This window comes from Tetrao urogallus (assembly GCF_951394365.1).
Source record: "Tetrao urogallus genome assembly, chromosome: 9".
NCBI lineage: Eukaryota > Metazoa > Chordata > Aves > Galliformes > Phasianidae > Tetrao > Tetrao urogallus.
Window position 1 is genome coordinate 15,319,829 of NC_136822.1, and position 17,788 is coordinate 15,337,616.

At 60.0% G+C, this 17,788-nt stretch overlaps 1 protein-coding gene across 1 annotated transcript; it reads left to right on the top strand.

Moving 5' to 3' along the window:
* Window positions 1-1,724: 1,724 nt before the first annotated feature.
* Window positions 1,725-16,693, top strand: EIF4G1 (eukaryotic translation initiation factor 4 gamma 1; the record flags this gene model as incomplete). Its single annotated transcript, XM_079539485.1, has 33 exons — window positions 1,725-1,799; window positions 1,910-1,996; window positions 2,282-2,314; window positions 3,202-3,222; window positions 3,860-4,033; window positions 4,340-4,439; window positions 6,171-6,283; window positions 7,149-7,241; window positions 7,320-7,386; window positions 7,741-8,658; window positions 9,652-9,740; window positions 9,941-10,127; window positions 10,435-10,568; window positions 10,782-10,919; window positions 11,132-11,305; window positions 11,400-11,597; window positions 11,860-12,006; window positions 12,095-12,331; window positions 12,407-12,511; window positions 12,876-13,029; window positions 13,125-13,225; window positions 13,312-13,414; window positions 13,533-13,635; window positions 14,299-14,555; window positions 14,647-14,762; window positions 14,911-15,083; window positions 15,213-15,338; window positions 15,422-15,503; window positions 15,692-15,790; window positions 15,883-16,017; window positions 16,097-16,178; window positions 16,250-16,390; window positions 16,512-16,693. 33 exons carry the CDS (start codon window positions 1,725-1,727, stop codon window positions 16,691-16,693), a joined length of 4,944 nt encoding a protein of 1,647 aa, XP_079395611.1.
* Between the last annotated feature and the right edge of the window lie 1,095 nt (window positions 16,694-17,788).

The window sequence follows — 17,788 nt, forward strand, 5'->3', positions numbered from 1 at the left end:
GGTGTAGGGCCGCGGGGCCATGGCGGCGGGCGGCAGTGACACGTGTCCTTGGCAGAGGCCGCGCCGCCGCGGGGGGAGCGGAGCGCCGGGTGCCGCCCTGGGCCCTGCGCCGTGCCCTGCTCCGCTCCTTCCTCCTGCCGGGGCCGCCAAGATGGAGCCGGCCCCTCCGGCCTTACCCCCTTCTCTCCCCTCCCCCCGCCCCGGGGTGAGTCACCGCCGCCCCGCTCTGCCCCCCGCCCGCAGCCGGTCGGGCCGGTCCGGGGCCGCGTCAGGCGGCGGTGCCGGAGCCCGGCAGACGCCGTGGCGGCTCGACCCGGCCCGGGGGAACGGCCCCGTCATCGCCCCGCGGCGGGGGAGGAGGGCACGGCGGGACGCGGGCGGCCGCGCGGCCGCGGGGAGAGCCGGGCGGAGGCGGCCGGACCCGGTAGGCGGCAGCGGGAGGGGCTCCGCGGGGCCTGCGCTGCTCCCGTGGGCTGCGGGCCCCGGATCCCTTCGGGCGGTGCTTCGGGCCTGTAGGGCCGGGCCTCCGCCGCCTGCAGTGCGGCCCGAGCCCGCGGCTCGGCCCCGCGCCGGGGGGTGGCGGCGGTGGGGCAGCCCTGGGCCTGAGTGGGTCTGGGGGCCCGGCAGCAGGACCCGCGGCCTGACCCGGCCTCTTGCAGGGCCTCGGGCTGACTGTGTCTCTCCCCCCCCCCTCTCTCCCCTCCTGCTGTCCCAGTCAGTCGGATGAAAGGTCTCTGCAGGCCCGCTCAGTCGGCCCAGGTTTTTCCCGCGGGGGGGTGAGTATGGGGTGCTGTGCAGGCACTGGGGGGCCGGGTTGCGGTGTCCCTCCCTCCGGGCCCAGGTTTGTGCCGGTGGCGGGTGGCCCGGTGTGGCTTTGTGGGCCTGGTGCTGTGGCTGTCCCCAAGAGCTGCTGTCCCTGCTGTGCTTTAAATCCCTTTGGTCTTCCGGTAACCGGGGCTGTCAGCGTATATGGGATCGGGTCCCATCCAAGCACCTGGATGGCATCAGGGCTGATGGCTGTGTTTGGTGCTGGGGGTCCTTCTGAAGGTTGGCCATCCCCCTGCCTGGGGGTGACTGAAAAGTGAGGGGGATAGCCTATGCCTGGCTTACCATGGGACAAGGGGGCTGGCAAAGGGGCTGGGGGGCCGGCAGGGCCACGAGTGCTGACACAGCCAGGCGTCATGTTACAGGCACCGCTCATGGTGCGGTACGGCTGGCAGTGAGCCCCCCCATCCTAATGCTGCCATGGGACGTGGGGACCCCTCCTGGGGTACGGCTCAGGGGGCACCTCCTCTCTCCTGTTCGGATGCCCTTTGCTCTGGGGCAAGGAGTATGGAACAGGGTACCAAGTCCCTCCTGGGACCCAGCTGTGTCCCCGAAGGCAGGAGCGGCGGCGGTGTGGTGGCAGGGGGGGGACGTGGGAGCTGCTCCCTGCCCTCCCCGGTAGGCGTTTGCGGCATGAGCTGGGCTCCCGGCACCACCAGCAGGAACAGGTTTGGCCGGCCAGGGGAAGCGCTTAGTAGGTCAGCCGGGGTGGAGCCAGGGCACCCCGGCGTCAGCTTCTGCCCAACTCCACCCCAGCTCCTGGAGCTTCTCAGAGGGGCTGCATTGCCCTGTTTCAGGATAGGAGAATACTGCAGGCTGCAATGCAAAAAATACGATGCCATTCAGCTTATGCCTGTCCCCGCAGATAGCAAGGGGATCCTTATGCACAACCACATGAAATGAACAAAGCTCCACAGCCCACAGGAGGAGCCCCGACAGCCCCGCACCCTGCCCCTTCTCCTGGACTTCCACAGGTAACCAACAGCCCCTCCGATGGCTTTTGGGGTGGGAGGTGCCCAACTGCCTCTCTGATTCGGGATGAGGCTGCTAGAGGCTGTGGTGCCCACTGGTTCCCTCCATGCAGTCAGCGTTCCCACCTGGTCAGACGGCACCTGTGATTTTTAACCCGACACCGACCTCACAAATGAATACGCCTTCTCAGCCGCGACAGGTAAGGGGTTTAGTGTGGGAAGAGGAGGCTTTGGGGAGCTGGTTAGGGTCTGCAGCCTCCTGACTGAGCAGCCCACGCTCTTCCTGGTTGGCCACAGCAGTGCTGGGGATGCAAGGAGCCTGATCCTGCCCTATGGGGCTGGTGTGCACCTACCCCAAATCTCCATCATGATGTCCCTTCTCCCCAGCTCTGGGGTGAGGGCAGACAGCTCCTGCGGGGCACCCACCAAGTGACCGCTCTTCTCTCCTTCCTCCCCTTTCCAAACCTTGCTCTCTCCTCTCTCAGTTTCCAGCAGGGCCTCGTGCTATTCACCAGCAGGTACTAACCAGTCCCTACCCTGCATGCTGAGCACCCGGGGCAGCCCCAGTACCTGGCACTGCACAGAAATACTTGGGGAGCACGTGGGGAGCTGCATCAAGCCGTAGGGGGGAACAGGCTGGAGGACAGAGGGACACCTGCTCAGTGGGATCAGCTGGAGGGGTTTCACTGCAGCATCCCCAAGTTCCTTGGCTGCTCTTGCATGAAGTCTAGTGCATGTGGCTGTGCCTGTGCTGGTCTCGGCCCAGGCCGCTGCTTCTGCCTGTGCCCTTCTCATCCTTTTCCTCCCTCTCTCTCTGGGGTGGGGGTCTCCTGAGGCAGCAGCTGTGCCGTGCTGCTGGTCTGTCCCTGACTAATGCAGAGCCCTGGGAGTGATAGTGACTTTCTGCAGCGTACCCAGCATGTCCCTTAGGCTGTGGGAGGCTGCAGCTATGGGAGGGCTGGGACCTGACAGCCCCAGGAGGTGACAAAGCTTTTGTGCCTTGCAAGCTGGATGTATCCCCCTGCATCCTGCCTGCAACACTATGGCTGTCCCTCCTGCCTTTCGTGGCCCCTGGGAGTGTGAGCAAAGGCTCTGTGCCTCGATCAGCTCAGAGGCACAGCTGGGGACAGACCTAGTGATATCCACAATGTGCCGGGTCCCCCTGGCTCCGTGGGGACCTCCAGAGGGGAAGGCAGCTCCCTGTGTCCCCCAGCATGGGTGGATCTGGGATGTGGCCATCGTGCTGGGAGTCCAGCTGCTGCTCCTCCATCCCACAACACCAAGCTTGCACTACCACCCCTGTCCCCCTCCCACCACCCATACCCATGTCCCATCTCAGCGCGGCAGCAGTAACTCCTGTCTCTCTCTTTCCCCTCTCCCTCTGTATGCGTGCACTTGCTATCAGGGAGGATTCAGGTCTCTCCAGGTAACGCTTTCTCCTTGCTCCAGCCTTGCCCCACGCACCGGGCGTGCAGGCACCTCCTTGCTTGCTGCCTCTGCTCCCCAGCTCTGGGGTGCTGCCACCCAGCAAAGCAGCGGGCAGGGAGGCAGGGGCTGGAGGGAGCTGCTGGCTCCGTGTCCTGGCTGTCCCGGCACGGTGCGGCATGGCACAGTGGGACTACAGGTCCCAGCATTCAGTGCGAGTGCCAGCCCCTGTTGCAAGGCACGCCGGGACCTGCTGCTGAGCTGCGTGCAGCCGTGGCCGGCTCCGGGCGCTGGCGCTGCCGGCCCTGTTGGGCTGGGAGTGGGCTGTGCTGGGCATGAGCTGGGTCGGATGGAGCCAGGTGGCCCCCCCGCAGGTGCGTGGGGCAATGTGGGGTGCCTGGAAGGGGGGTGTGGGGGAACCGCATCCCATAAAGGGGGGGGGGGGGGGGGGGCTCCCCTCTTTAAATCTCTACCCAGGGGTGTACTCTGTGCCTAGGATGAGTTTTGGGGTGATGGGTGCTGTGAACCTTCCACCCCCCAAATTCTGGGGTAGGGAGGGAACCTGGCTTGGTTACTTTGGCACTTTGGCAGGGGGGTACTGGTGCTCTGGCCTCACTGCGTCCCTGTCTCTCCCAAAGCATTTCTACCAGAACAGGGCCCAGCCTCCCGCCAGCGCGTCCCGTGTGCAGAGCAACACGACGGCCCGGCCTGGCCCTCCTGCCCATGTGTATCCAGCTGCTTCCCAGGTGATGATGATACCCTCCCAGATATCCTACACACCTTCCCAAGGAGCCTATTACATTCCCGGACAGGTGAGGGCTGTGCCCCGGGCTCTGTGGGAGGGCGCTGGGGTGGGCCTGAGGTTGGAGCCCAAATTTGTTCTGGGGAGTGGAGGGAGTTACCCTGGTTTTCTGAGCTGTCCCTGACTCCATCAGAGTGTTGTCTGGCTCTGCGGAGGGGCAGCACCATGGGGTTCTGTGTGCTGACCCTGGATATGTGATGCGTGGCTTGTGTCCTGTGCCCTGCCTTAATGGCACACTGATTTGGGGCATGCGCAGTTTTGGGGTGTGCCTGTGCCCTGCTGGGGATATAACCAGCTTTTTTCTCCCCCATTTCAGGGTCGTTCCACATACGTTGTCCCAACACAGCAGTACCCGGTCCAGCCCGGTGCCCCTAGTTTTTACCCTGGAGCCAGCCCCACAGAGTTCGGAACTTACGGTACAGACTGGGGGGATTACTCTGCTGCCATTGCTCTTCCATCCACAACGCTTCATCCCTTTTGTTCCCCTGACTCTGGCCTCCTTGCAACCCCACAAATTGATGGGCTGAGCACAAAATCCCTCCGTCTCTGGGTTTGGTGAGGGGCCTTCTGTGACTTCTGACACCACTACGTGCTGTTTTGGGATTTTGGCGGTGCTGTGTGTCTCCCAGTGCAGCCCTGAAGGCCATGCGTCGTGTCCCATGTGTCCACCCACCTCCTCCTTTTCCAAATCGGGATGGATTAATGTTTAACTGCCCAGGCAGAGGGACAGGGCAGACTTTATCCCCTTTCCCCCTTGGCTTGCAGGCTGGCGGTGAGCAGTTGTTTGGTGCTGCCTCCCCTCCCTGAGCCAGCTGCATGTCCTGCGTGAGCAGGGTCTGGGCAGTGGCTGCTCCACGCCTGCCCTCTCCCGGAGCTGGGGAGCGATGGTATAAGCAGCCCCCCCTCCTTCCCCCGGCTTGTATGCGGCCACCCGGGCTGTGACTATATTTAGGCTTGGTCCGTCCGGGAGGCCTGGCAGACACAGAAATGTGAGCTGAGGCCTCCGTCCCGTCCCCGGTATGGCAGCAAAGCAAACCGGGATGGAGAGGGGTTTCTCCTGAGCCAGGTACGTGCTTGTTCCTCCCTCCCTTTTGTCCCATCAGCCCCTCGGAGGGAGGAGGTGGCCCCATGCAGTGGCCAGCTGGGCCCAGTCCCAGCACTCAGCCCAACGCCTTCCTGCTCCATAGGGCCCGGAGCCCTGCCTCCCCGGGTGTTTTTGTCCCCTGGCCTGCAGTCTTAGGGTCTCCTTCTTCCCCATCTGCTTAAGTACCCGTGGGGTTTGAGGCCCTTTTGGTGCTCCCCCAGCCCATCACAGGGATCCTCTTTTGTGGCTTCATTGTTTCCCCAATATTTGGCCCCAACCACGTGCTGCTTCCCTGGGCAGCCAGGCTGGCTCTGTTTCTCGCGTGTGTCACCAGAATGGGGGGAAGGTGGCCATGAGTGTGTTGCTGAGTGAGTTCTGTGCTCAGTGTGTGGCTGGGAAATGCTAGAGCGGGGAGGAGGCCAGGGTGCAGCTGCCCCTGTCCCTCCCTGTGCTGGTGTTGCAGTCACTCCCTGCCTGGGGCACAATGCAGCCCTGCTTGATGCTAGCCCTCCCTAAGATGCCTATTGCATGGGTGACCTGGGAGGAGCACAGCACCTTTTGGGGGCTGGATCAGGGCCTGGTGCTGCCTCCAGCCCTCAGCACCGCTCAGTGCTATGAACTCAATTTGCAGGGGTCTGAGCAGGGAGCCCAAGGGTGTGAATGAATGGAGGGCGTGGATGGGGCTGTGTGGAGCCGCCCTTAGAACTGCTGCTGGCCCAGGGGAGATAAGGGAGCTGGCAGGAAGGCAGCACCCATGGAGCCAGGGCTCCTGTGCCCAAGCATGGTTCAGCGTCCCAGAGGGACTGGCGGTGACCTGGAGCCGGTGGGCACGGCTGGGTGTGGGGGCGGCGCAGGGACGCCGCGTGTCATGGGGAAGGAATTTGGTCAGGCCTGTCGGGTGGGTTGGGGTGATGCAGGCCAGATGCAACTGGGGTTCTCTGTAGCGTGGTGTGAGCTCCCCCAGCTCCTGGCGGTCCCCCTGCATCTGTGGGAGTGGGAGGACTGGACTCGGTGGATGCACACTGGACACCTGCCGCCTCTCACGCTCTCCCCTCTCCTCCAGCGGGTGCTTATTACCCGGCCCAGGGGGTGCAGCAGTTCCCGGCGGGGGTCCCCACTGCTCAGGTGATTGTGAGCCAGCAGCCACCGATCCCCCCAAAACGAGAGCGCAAGACGGTAAGAGCCGTGCGCCTCTGGCGTGGGGGAGATGCGTGCTGGAGATGGGGATGGTGCCAAGCCTAGCATGGGGCACGCTGCCTGTGCCGGCTCTTTCCTGGCTGCCTGCTGTGCTCGGTGCGCAGCACACCAGCTGAGGGTGGTATGGGGCTGTGCACCTGGGTTGGGGGGCTCGGTGGGTGCCGATGACCTTGGCTGTCCCAGCGGGCAGCGTTGTGCTGAGTCATGGCTCCAGGGGGGCGGGTGTGCCGCGGCTGCCAACTGCTGTCTGCTCCCGGAGATGCCGGTGCTCAGAGGCCTTGTGTAGGGCCTATTTATAGCGGGGAGCTGAGCAGCTGCTGGCCCCGCACTGCACTGCAAGCTGGGGGGCAGGGGGTGCTGCTGGGTGGGGGATTTCTCCAGGAGTACTGATGGAGAGGCATTGGTGCTGCTTAGGCTGTGCTTTTATTGGGACCTGGCAGCTGGTTCTGTTTGTAGACGAGTGAGCAAGAGCCGTGCCTCCTCTGTGTACTGGACCCACGCATCCCACCATGGTGCACTGCAGCTCGTGCTGCACCCACACTGACTGTAGGGATGTGGGGTGCCCGCAGCCCCTTTACCAGCATGGTGCTGCCTGTGGTCCACCAAGCCTGGAGGCAGGCACTGTTCTGAGCACAGTGACGCCCTGCTGGCTCTGGCTGCTTGGTGGCATCTGAGATGCACCCTGCCCTGCACCATCTCTTCTGGCCAGGCAGTGGGACAGCTCCCTCTCTGAGAGGCTCTGTGCCCTGTAGCGAGGGGACATGCCACTGGCTGCGTGGCCCTTGGATGCTGTGTTCCCCACCTCACTGACAATCCCCCTCTCTCTGCTCTGGCCCACGGACAGATCCGGATACGAGACCCCAACCAAGGTGGCAAAGACATCACTGAAGAAATAATGTCTGGAGCAAGGACCTCATCTACCCCCACCCCTCCCCAGGTCGGTGGCCCTCATTTTCCCAGCTGGGGTGCTGGGAGATGCATGGTGTCGTGCTTGACTCCCTTTTTGTCCCCTTAGGCTGGAAGCGGTTTGGAACCCCAGGCCAATGGAGAAACCCCTCATGTAGCAGTTATTGTCCGGCCAGGTACGTGCACACACTGGGGCCTGGCTGTGCCACATCGCTCCCTGGCACAGCTGGTGCCAGGCCCCGTGCCGGCCCCACAGATCACTTGGAGCTTGTGGGGACGGACATGTTCCCTGTGTACCTGGAAACCAGTGTTTCCACTGTTGGTTCCAGGAGAGTTTATGGGGACTGTCTTTGCTTGGCCTGGCTGTACCCTGGGCACTGGAGGACCCCCATCATCCCCGTTCCCCGTTTGTCCGCTTAATGTGGGTTGGCACATCTGTCCCTTCCCCTACTATTGATGGAGATCTGGGATTTAGGGGGATCAGGGCACAGCAGGGGTCAGAGCCCCCACTAACACCTCCTCTCTTGCAGATGACCGCCCAAAGCCTGCGCTGGTGGTGAGCAAACCCGTCTCCCTGGAGCCCAGCAAGTCAGCGTCCCCGTCGCCTCCCCCTCCCCTCATCCCTGAGGTGGAGCCCGTGGTGATGTCAACTGTGACGCTGGTGCCAATGGAGCCCCCCGTGGAAGCGGACACTAAAGTGGAGCTGGGCGAGGCGCCGCCCGACCTGCACCAGACGTTTAGCGCCATCACTACAGTGCCAGGGGCTGGGGAGCTGCCCCTCGTGCCCCCACCTGACATGGACACGGCGGCTGTGGTGGAGGAGGAGGTGGCAGAGGAGGAGGAAGAGGTTGCCATTCCTCTCCTGGAGCCCACATTGCAGGCGCCCGCCCTGCCTGAGGTGCCATCGGTGCCTGCTGCCCCCCTCATGCCAGCCGTGCCCCCGGTGCCAGCTGCGCCATCGCCGCCGCTCGTTGTCCCACCGGTCCCTGAAGCACTCGCCAAACCCGCCTCTCCCAGCCCCCCGCCACCCCAGGAAGAGCCCTGCTCCGAGCCTGTCGCCGAGCCTGCTGCTGAGGCCAATGGGGTCTTAGAGGAGGTGCCCGAGCCGCTCCCCGAGGCGCCCGTGTGCCAGCCGGTGCTCGTGCCCGTATCGGAGCCTGCCCCAGTGCCCGCCCCAGCTCCCACCCTGGACTCCCCCATTGTGCAGCCTGAAGAGCTGCCCTTGCCCAATGGGATGGAGGGCTCCAGCAAAGCGGAGCCAAGCGAAGAGCAGCCTGAGTCGGACGTCAGCCCCATCTCGGAGCCCGAGGAGCCAGCACAGCCTGGCACCCCCACCTCCCCCCCAGCAGAGGAGGAAGAAGAAGAGAGCGAAGGCCCTGCTGAGGCCCAGGAGCGGAGCTCAAGTCCGGCCCCTGCCCCGTCGCAGACCTTGGAGGCGACTGTGCAAGGTTTGGGGTGCTGTGGGGGTTATTTGGGTGGGGTCCTTGGTATAGGGATGTGGGGAAGGCGTAGAAGAGGGGGATGGGGCGTATCACTATGGGATGTGATGTGGGTATGGTTTGATTTGAGATGTGTGAGAGTGCCCTGGCTCACAGGGCTAGGGGACACTGGGACATGTGGATGTGTATGGGGTGCCTTAAGCATTGGTGTGAGGAGGATGTACTGGGGTTGTATTTGATGCTGTCCTGAGACTTTGGAGGTGTGTGCTGGGGATGGGTATTGGATGGATGGAGATGTGCTTCTGAGAGACTGTAAAATTACAAGGACTGGAAAGTATATAAGAACCCTTGAGAGGAAAATGGCATGCCTTGGGGTTGTGGTGGGGGAAGATGCTCTATATTGTTTTTTGGGAGCACTCCAGGCAGATGCGTGGAAATTAAACAAGGGGGCTAAAGGAGGTTCGTGCACCCTTGGGTTGGGTGGGGGAGACAGGGCGTATCCATAGAATTATGGGTTGTAGAAGCAGAGGTTTTCTTAGGAAGGCATGGGGTGGATGTGTTTTTTGGGGAAGCCTGTCTGTGAGGTAGTACATGGGACTGCTTGGATGCTCATGCATCCTGGGGTGGTGTGTATGGGAGGAAAGGTACACGTGGCAGTGTCTGTTTAAGGGAGATGGGGCATCTCTGTGCACAACCCTGCGCAGGGGCAGGAGTGCTGTGAGGATGGGGAGCCCCCGAGGCTAGGGAGTGGTGTGGAATGTGCTGCTGCATTATAGCACAAAGTGAGCAGGGGTGTGGATAGGGAAAGGTACGGAGTCCCTGTGTGGTGCTCTGTTTGTGAGCCATCGGTGCCTCGGTACAGTGGGTGGAATGGGCTGTGAAAGGATCCTGTCCTCATATTGCTCAGTGCTACTGGGGCCTCACCAGTGATCCAAGAGCTGGCACTGGGTCGTGTGGACGCTGTGTCGGTGCCCAGCCCTCACGTCTTTGCCTCTTTGCTAGTTGCTGTGTCGGTGCCAAAGAAAAAGCGAAGGATGAAGGAGCTGAACAAGAAGGAGGCAGTAGGCGATTTGCTGGATGCCTTTAAAGAGGTGAGTGTCCCAAGGCACCTGAGGATCTCTTTGCGTCCCATCCCTTCTTGTGATGAATTCTACTTTGTGCCATCGTGTCTGGGCCACTGATGCTCTGTGATGGTAAAGAGGATCTGAGGGGGCAGGACACCTGGTGTAGGACAGAAGGGTAGGGCTGGACTCTCAGTGTGACTGTTTTCCACATCCCTCTCCTGGTGTAGTCTCAGATCAGCGACAGTGCCTCAGAAGTGGAAAACAAGCCTCCCCCTCCCATCCCTGCCCGTGAAACAGAGGACGCAGCCCCCGCCCGTCCCCAGGAGGAGTCGGAGGAGACGTGGGAGGAGAAGGAGGACAAGCTGGCCCCAGAGAAGGGCAAGGCTGGGGACCAGAAGTACCGCTACAAGGAAGGTGAGCTCTGCCTGGGCCTATGAGGCTTCTGATAGGAAACATCAGCTCAGGCTCCAGAGATGGGGAGGCTCTGGGTGGCCTGGGCCAGCTGTCGTAAGGACCATGTGCTCTTCCTGTCTTGTCCTCAGACTTTCCACAGTGTTGGGGACAGAGGCTCTGGCACTTGTGTCTTGAGCAGGAAGCTGGTGGCATCAGGCTCTCTAAGCAAGCAGGGTTGTGTTTGTGGGGTGCCAGGGCAGGGCAGCTCTGTGGTTATCTCAGCCCCAGCTCCCCGACATCACAGTCCCTTTTTTTTCTCCCACTGCAGAGCAGTGGAAGCCATTGAATCCTGAGGAGAAGAAGCGGTATGACCGGGAGTTCCTGCTGGGCTTCCAGTTCATCTTTGCCAGCATGCAGAAACCTGAGGGGCTGCCCCAGATCACAGATGTGGTCCTGGACAAGGTTGGTGCGGTCCTGGAAATTGGGGTTTGGGGGTTGGGCACCTCTGCTCTGCACCATCTGCTGCGCTCTGGGTCCTGCTGCAGCACTTGTGATGTGAGCAAAGCAGAGGGAGAGGCATGGGAAGCTCTTTGGGGCCATTTTTCCAGTTCGTTGTCCCGGCGTTGAGGCTGGGGGATGGATCCATTCCTCCTCTGCCCCCCCGGGCATCCTCAGCCCTGTGTACCTTCGCAGGCCAACAAGACCCCATTGCGGGCACTCGACCCCATCCGCCTCAGCGGCATGAACTGCAGCCCTGACTTCACCCCCTCCTTTGCCAACCTTGGGCGGCCTGTCATGGGCAACCGGGGCCTGGTGAGTATCTGCCTGTTCCTCCTTTTGCCATGCTGAACCCCCCTGCCTCTCTGTGATGATCAAGCCTTCGAGCCACTGTGTCTGGGCCACTGACGTCAGTGATGGAACTGAGGATCTGAGCAGGCGGATGGGAATGTCACAGGAGCTTGCTGGCCTGGCCTGTCCACTAGAAGGGCTGGAACAAAGAATTGAATTCCTTCTTCCTGTGTCAGCCCTCAGGGTTGGGTCCTCGCCGCTCGCAGCAGACTCAGAGGAAGGAACCCCGTAAAATCATTGCCACTGTGTCCCTCAATGAGGATGTCAAGCTGAACAAGGCTGAGAAGGCCTGGAAACCCAGCAGCAAGCGTGCCTCTGAGGAGGAGGATCCTGAGAACATCAAAACACAGGTAGGAGTCGGGGGCAGGCAGGTGATGCACCTGGTGCCCACTGAGGAGGGCGGGGAGATGTACCTGACTCTTGCTGACCCCGTTGTCCCTACAGGAACTGCTTCGCCGCGTCCGCAGCATCCTCAACAAGCTGACACCCCAGATGTTCCAGCAGTTGATGAAGCAGGTGATGGAGTTGTCCATCGACACGGAGGAGAGACTCAAGGGTGTCATTGACCTTGTCTTCGAGAAAGCCATCTCGGAGCCAAACTTCTCTGTTGCCTACGCTAACATGTGCCGTTGCCTTATGGGGGTGAGCAGGGGCTGGGGGCCTGGGATTTGTTCAGGACTTTTGGCCAAGCTCTGTAGGGCGCCAATGCCTCTGCATGGGGTGGGCAGTTTACCTCTAATATGAGGAAAAATTGGGGTGTGTGGCTGGCAGGCTGAGCAAAGAATTGTGGCACAGCATCGCAAAGAGGTAAAATGTTTTTTCTCTGCTTTAAGCAGTAACCAGGTGTTGGGGATTTTGTGGGAGGCACAACTCACGCTCCTCTGGGCTGTACTTCTCCCTGCAGCTCAAAGTGCCCACGACAGACAAGCCCACAGTGACTGTGAACTTCCGCAAGCTGCTGCTCAACCGCTGCCAGAAGGAGTTTGAGAAGGACAAGGATGACGACGAGATCTTTGAGAAGCGGCAGAAAGAAATGGATGATGCCAGTGCTGTGAGTTGGGCTGGAAGCTCGGCTGGGGGCTGGTACCGTGCCCTCAGGTGGCTCAGAGCTCTAACCTGCGCTGGTGTGACCCTTGCAGCCTGAAGAGAAGGCACGCATGAAGGACGAGCTGGAGGAGGCGCGGGACAAGGCCCGAAGGCGGTCCCTGGGTAACATCAAGTTCATTGGAGAGCTCTTCAAACTGAAGATGCTGACAGAGGCCATCATGCATGACTGCGTGGTGAAGCTGCTCAAAAACCATGACGAGGAGTCTCTTGAGTGCCTTTGCCGCCTGCTTACAACCATTGGCAAGGATTTGGACTTTGAGAAGGCCAAGGTACTCCTTGCCCTGCCCCATCTTGCTCTGCCCTGCTTTTAGAAGGAGTGTGACCATGATCCTGTGCCCCTACAGCCCAGAATGGACCAGTACTTCAACCAGATGGAGAAAATCATCAAGGAGAAGAAGACATCATCCCGAATCCGTTTTATGCTGCAGGATGTGATTGATCTCAGGCGGGTAAGGCCTGTCCCCTGCTTTGTTTTGTGTTTTGAGCTGCTGGTCTGTCCTGTGAGTGCCAGCAGTCCGTGTATCCTTGAGAGCAGAGATGTGGGTATGTAAGCTGTGGCCAGCCCCAGAGACACCATGCTAGTTCCCAGCCCTTGGTTAGCATGGCAGCTGTAGTGGGCGCACAGTAACTGGCGGCTGTTTAATGCAGGGAGCTCCTGAAACGGAGCCCTTTTGTGCCAAAAGCTGCCACAGCATGCAGGGAGCTGTGGTGGCTGAGGTGGGTGGGCTTTGGGGACTGGACAGATAGGAAGGGGGAATGCCTCTGTCCTCCAGCTGTCTGAGTTCCCCTGCCCTGCTCCTCTGCCCTCTGCAGAATAGCTGGGTACCACGGCGAGGAGATCAGGGACCCAAAACCATCGACCAGATCCACAAAGAGGCAGAGATGGAGGAGCATCGGGAACACATCAAAGTGCAGCAGCTCATGTCAAAAGACAAAAGGAGAGGACCTCCTGGACCATCTATCAGTGGTGAGTGACTTAAGGCCACCAGAGACAGGTTGCTCTTTCTGCTCACTGCTTGAGGTAGGGCTGTGCCTGATTGATCTCTGTCTCCTTGTGCCCAGGTGGACGCAGTAGCCTGGTTGCAGATGACGGCTGGAACACTGTGCCCATCAGCAAGGGCAATCGGCCTATCGACACCACCCGGCTAACCAAAATCACCAAGGTGAGGCTGGGGGGAGGAACGCTGTTGGGCTGCCTGGCCCCACAGTCTTGGTGCAGGGCCCGGAGCTGACTGTTCTCTGCCTTCAGCCTGGATTGATCGACTCCAACAACCAGCTCTTTGCGCCAGGCGGGCGGCTGAGCTGGGGCAAGGGCAGTAGCGGAGGGTCTGGCGCAAAGCCTGCAGATTCAGGTAGGTGGTGTGGGGCCAGCTCAGTGGTGCCATTGAGTGGGAATGGAAACCCTTTCTCCCAGCGCTTCCTGTACCGGGGATGTGCCGAACTCTGAGGCTCCCCTCTTTTCACGCCCAGCATCTGATTCAGGGCGACCGGCCACAAGCACCTTGAACCGCTTCTCAGCACTCCAGCAGTCCACCCCTGCCGAGAGCCCGGAGTCCCGTCGCGTGGTGCAGAGGTGAGTGTGCTGCTCTGGTGGGCTGGGGAAAATTCTCCAGGTTGGGTAGTGGTCAGTTGGCGTGTGGGTAAATGGAATCTGATGTCTAGACTGGAGTCATTCTCTGTGGCAGGATGGGGCTGTGGGCATGGGCTTGGTATGGGGTCGCTGCATTCTTGTGGGAAAGGCAGACCGCGTCCTGAGCTGCACAAGCCCAGGTGCCACCAGAAATGGGAAGGCAGATCTTTCTGCTGTAGCTTGGCACTCAGAGGATCGCGTTTGGGTGCGGTGTGCAGCCTCGGGCTACCCGGAGTAGGCATCCAGGGATGGGCTGGAGGGATTCTTACAAAGACCATCGGGGATAATTGGAGCTGAAATGAGAGATCCCAGAGACTTGGATTTGTTCAGTCAGGAGAAGGAAAAGCCTACTGCAGCAAGGGAAGGTATGGGGAGGATGGAGCCAGACTGCCCTCAGCATTGCTGAAGGTCAGAGCAAAGGATGGCAATGGACCTGTGATGGGACAGGGAGTCTCTACCCATGAGGGTTGTCAAGTAGTAGAGGAGGAACTAGAGAGGACTGGGAGTTGAAGTGGGATAGTGTTGCCTTGCATAGCTCTGCAGAATTTGGGGTCAGAGGAGCGTGGCAATGGCCTTCTTCACACTGTCCTTCCTCTTCCCATCCAGGGGCAGCTCTAGCCGCGACAGGTCAGAAAAGGCTGGGGACAGAGGGGACCGGGAGTCACGTTCAGAGAAGAGCAGTGACCGTCTGGAGCGTCCTGATCGGGGAGAGCGGGGAGAGAGGAACAGGTCTGCCGTCACCAAGAGGAGCTTCAGCAAAGAGACAGAGGACAGGAGCAGAGAACGGGAAAAGCAGAGTGGCCCTGAGGCTGTGCGCAAGACTGCTAGCATGTCAGAGGAACGGGACAGGAGCCGAGAGACGAGTGAGTTGGGGAGGAGAGGATCCTTGGGATCTGGCTGCGGGCCGAGGCTCTGCCAGTCCCAAGCGGTGCCTGATGCTTTTACTCTCCTCAGTTAAACAAGAGCCAGCACCTCCTGCGGCATCACCCAAACCCATGCTGTCAGAGGAGGAGCTGGAGAAGAAATCTAAGGCGATCATAGAGGAATATCTGCACATCAATGATATGAAGGTGAGAAGAGGAGGTGGCCAGGCACCCACAGGATGTCATCCGCTTCTCCAGGCAGCACTGCTGTTGGACAGGTTGCTGGCAGTGCCAGGATGAGGAGCGGGGAGCAGGGGCTGGCTGTGGGGCAGCACTGACCCCTCTGTCCCCACAGGAAGCCCTGCAGTGTGTGCAGGAGCTGGGCAGCCCCTCCTTGCTCTATGTCTTCGTGCGGAATGGCATCGAGTCCACGCTTGAGCGGAGTACGATCTCCCGCGAGCACATGGGGGTCCTGCTGTGCCACCTGGTGAAGGCTGGCACGCTCTCCAAGGAGCAGTACTATAAAGGGTGAGGGATTGAGGCAGCTTGTTCCCAAAGCGCTGTTTGACCTGCCTTTGAATTCAACCCTCCTGAAGTCCCTCCCAGCTGAGGGCGCAAGGACCACTGGATCTCAATGCCCTCCTCTCTGCCTTCCAGGCTGCGGGAAATCCTGGAGATTGCGGAAGACATGGAGATCGACATCCCACATATCTGGCTGTATCTCGCAGAGCTCATAACACCTATCCTGCAAGAGGAAGGTATCCCCATGGAGGAGCTGTTCAGGTGAGGGCTGTGCCCCTTTGCAGGGCTGCTTGTGGGATCCTGGTGGGGGCGTGCAAAACGACCACATTGCTTGTGCTCTACAGGGAGATAACAAAGCCCCTGGTGCCCCTTGGGAAAGCCACCACACTGCTGGTCGAGGTGCTGGGCTTATTGTGCAAGGGCATGGTAAGTGCGTGCTGCTCACGTAGTTGCCAGCTTATGTGTTGGGGCTGGCACATAGGAGGGATCAAAACCCTTTTGGACATGGAGAGAACGGTGGTGGGCAATGCCCATTGCTGTATCTGGGAGCCGGGGCAGCTGGCTGCAGGATGGAGAGCAGTGGCACTGAGGGCTGACTTGAGGTTTTCTTGCAGAGCCAGAAGACCGCGGGCAAGCTGTGGCGGGACGGGGGCCTGAGCTGGAAGGAATTCCTGCCTGAGGACCAGGATGTCAACAAATTTGTCACAGAGCAGGTGAGAACTGGACTGTGACCTCCAGATCCTGCTGCTGGGAGCAGCCTTCCCCTGTACTGCACCTAACAGCTTGCCTCTCTTGCATCCCCCAGAAATTGGAGTACACAATGGGGGACAACTCGGACACGCCAAGCTGCAAGGAGCTAACCTCAGAGGAGCTGTGCAAACAAATGGACAAACTGCTGAAGGAGAACTCGAACAACCAAAGAATATATGACTGGATTGAGGTGAGGGTGAGGGCAGAATGCCTGCAAGGCATCCTCCTGGCTCAATTAACATCTCACAGCCCCTCTTTCTTTCCTTCAGGCCAACCTAAGTGAGCAGCACGTCTCATCCAACACATTTATCAGGGCCCTGATGACATCCGTGTGCCATTCAGCCATCATCTGTGAGTACTGGGAGGAGGTGGGGGGCCTGATGTGTCCTTGCAGCTCCCCTCTCACACCTCCTCTCCTGCAGTTGAGAACCCATACCGTGTGGATGCCCTGGTCATCCGCAACCGGGCCAAGCTGCTGCAGAAGTACATGCGAGATGAGCAGAAGGAGCTTCAGGCACTGTATGCCTTGCAAGCTTTGGTGGTGAAGTTGGACCAGCCTCCAAGTGAGTGTCATGCACAGGGATGGACGATGTAGGGAGAAGGGGGGTGGGCAGGTGTGTCCTTGCCATCAGAAGGTGGTTGTTGGCTGGGGAGTAGCAGGGTTTTCCCTTCTATCCCATGCAGACCTGCTGCGGATGTTCTTCGATGCTCTCTATGATGAGGACGTCATCAAGGAGGAGGCCTTCTACAAGTGGGAGTCCAGCAAGGACCCAGCCGAGCAGCAGGGCAAAGGGGTGGCCCTGAAATCAGTGACAGCATTTTTCACCTGGCTCCGGGAAGCAGAGGATGAGTCGGACAACAACTGAGCAGCTGTGAGGAGGAGGAGGAGGAGGAGGAAGGGGGGAGAGCATGGGGCACCGTGGGGTGTGACTCCATCCCTTCCCAGCCCTGGCCCCCTGGACTTGCTCATGCCGGGGCCGAGGGATCTGCTGTGCCCCCAACAGCATCCCTCTCTCTATTTCTCCTCTCCCTCCTCCCCTCGTCCCCGTTCTGTTGGCCAGGCCTGTACTAGTTTGTCACGATGATAATAAATGGATGCTGATGGAGGTGGCTGTCGCTGTGGGTCTGCTCCAGGCCCCTTCTGTCCCCCCCTCCCAGCACAGCACCCTGTGTCACCGGGAGTGGGGGCTGAGCCCCCCCAGGCTTACGTCAAGGGGGGGGGGGGGGGGAAGGGGTGAGATGGGGGGGGATGTCACCCCTCCTCTCCCCCCTCTTCTTCCTCCTCCCGCTTCCTTGCTGAAATATAGAGAGATTATATATATATAAACTTATTAAATTTGGGTTGGGGACAGGAGTGTGATTTCTCCCCTTCCCCTGTCCTCTCTCTATTCCCCCTATCACCACCTGGAGTCCTCCCTATGGTTTTTTATTTTAAATATAAATCATTCCCCCCAGCTCCTGCTATGACACCTGGGGAGGGTGCCGGGGGGCGGGAGGGGGGGGCGAGGGGGGAAAGGTGTGACCCTTTCTCTCCGGGCCAGGCTGAGTCCCCGTCGTCCCCCTGAAGCCCCCATCCTCCCCACCCCAAACGTTTAAGGCCACAATTGGGCAAAGCAACGGGGCGGCCCCGCATCTGCGTCCCCTGTATTTATAGAGCACCGGATGTGACGAGCCGCACGTGTAATTATTAAAACAAGGATTCAATAACTGGTCACGTGAATTTGTAAATAATTTTTTTTTTTTTTTTTGCTTTCTTTTTTTTTTTTTGTTTTTTTTTTTTTCTTTATGGAGTATTTAATTGAAGATTTAAAGGCATCTTTTCACCTTAAAACTGGAAATAAAAGAACATTGCTAAATAATGCCCCGTGTGCCGCTATTGCCGCCTGGCCCTATGCCCCCTGTCCTTTGTCCCTTGCCCCCTGGGTTGGCATGGGGATACCCCATGGAGAGCCACCCCAAGG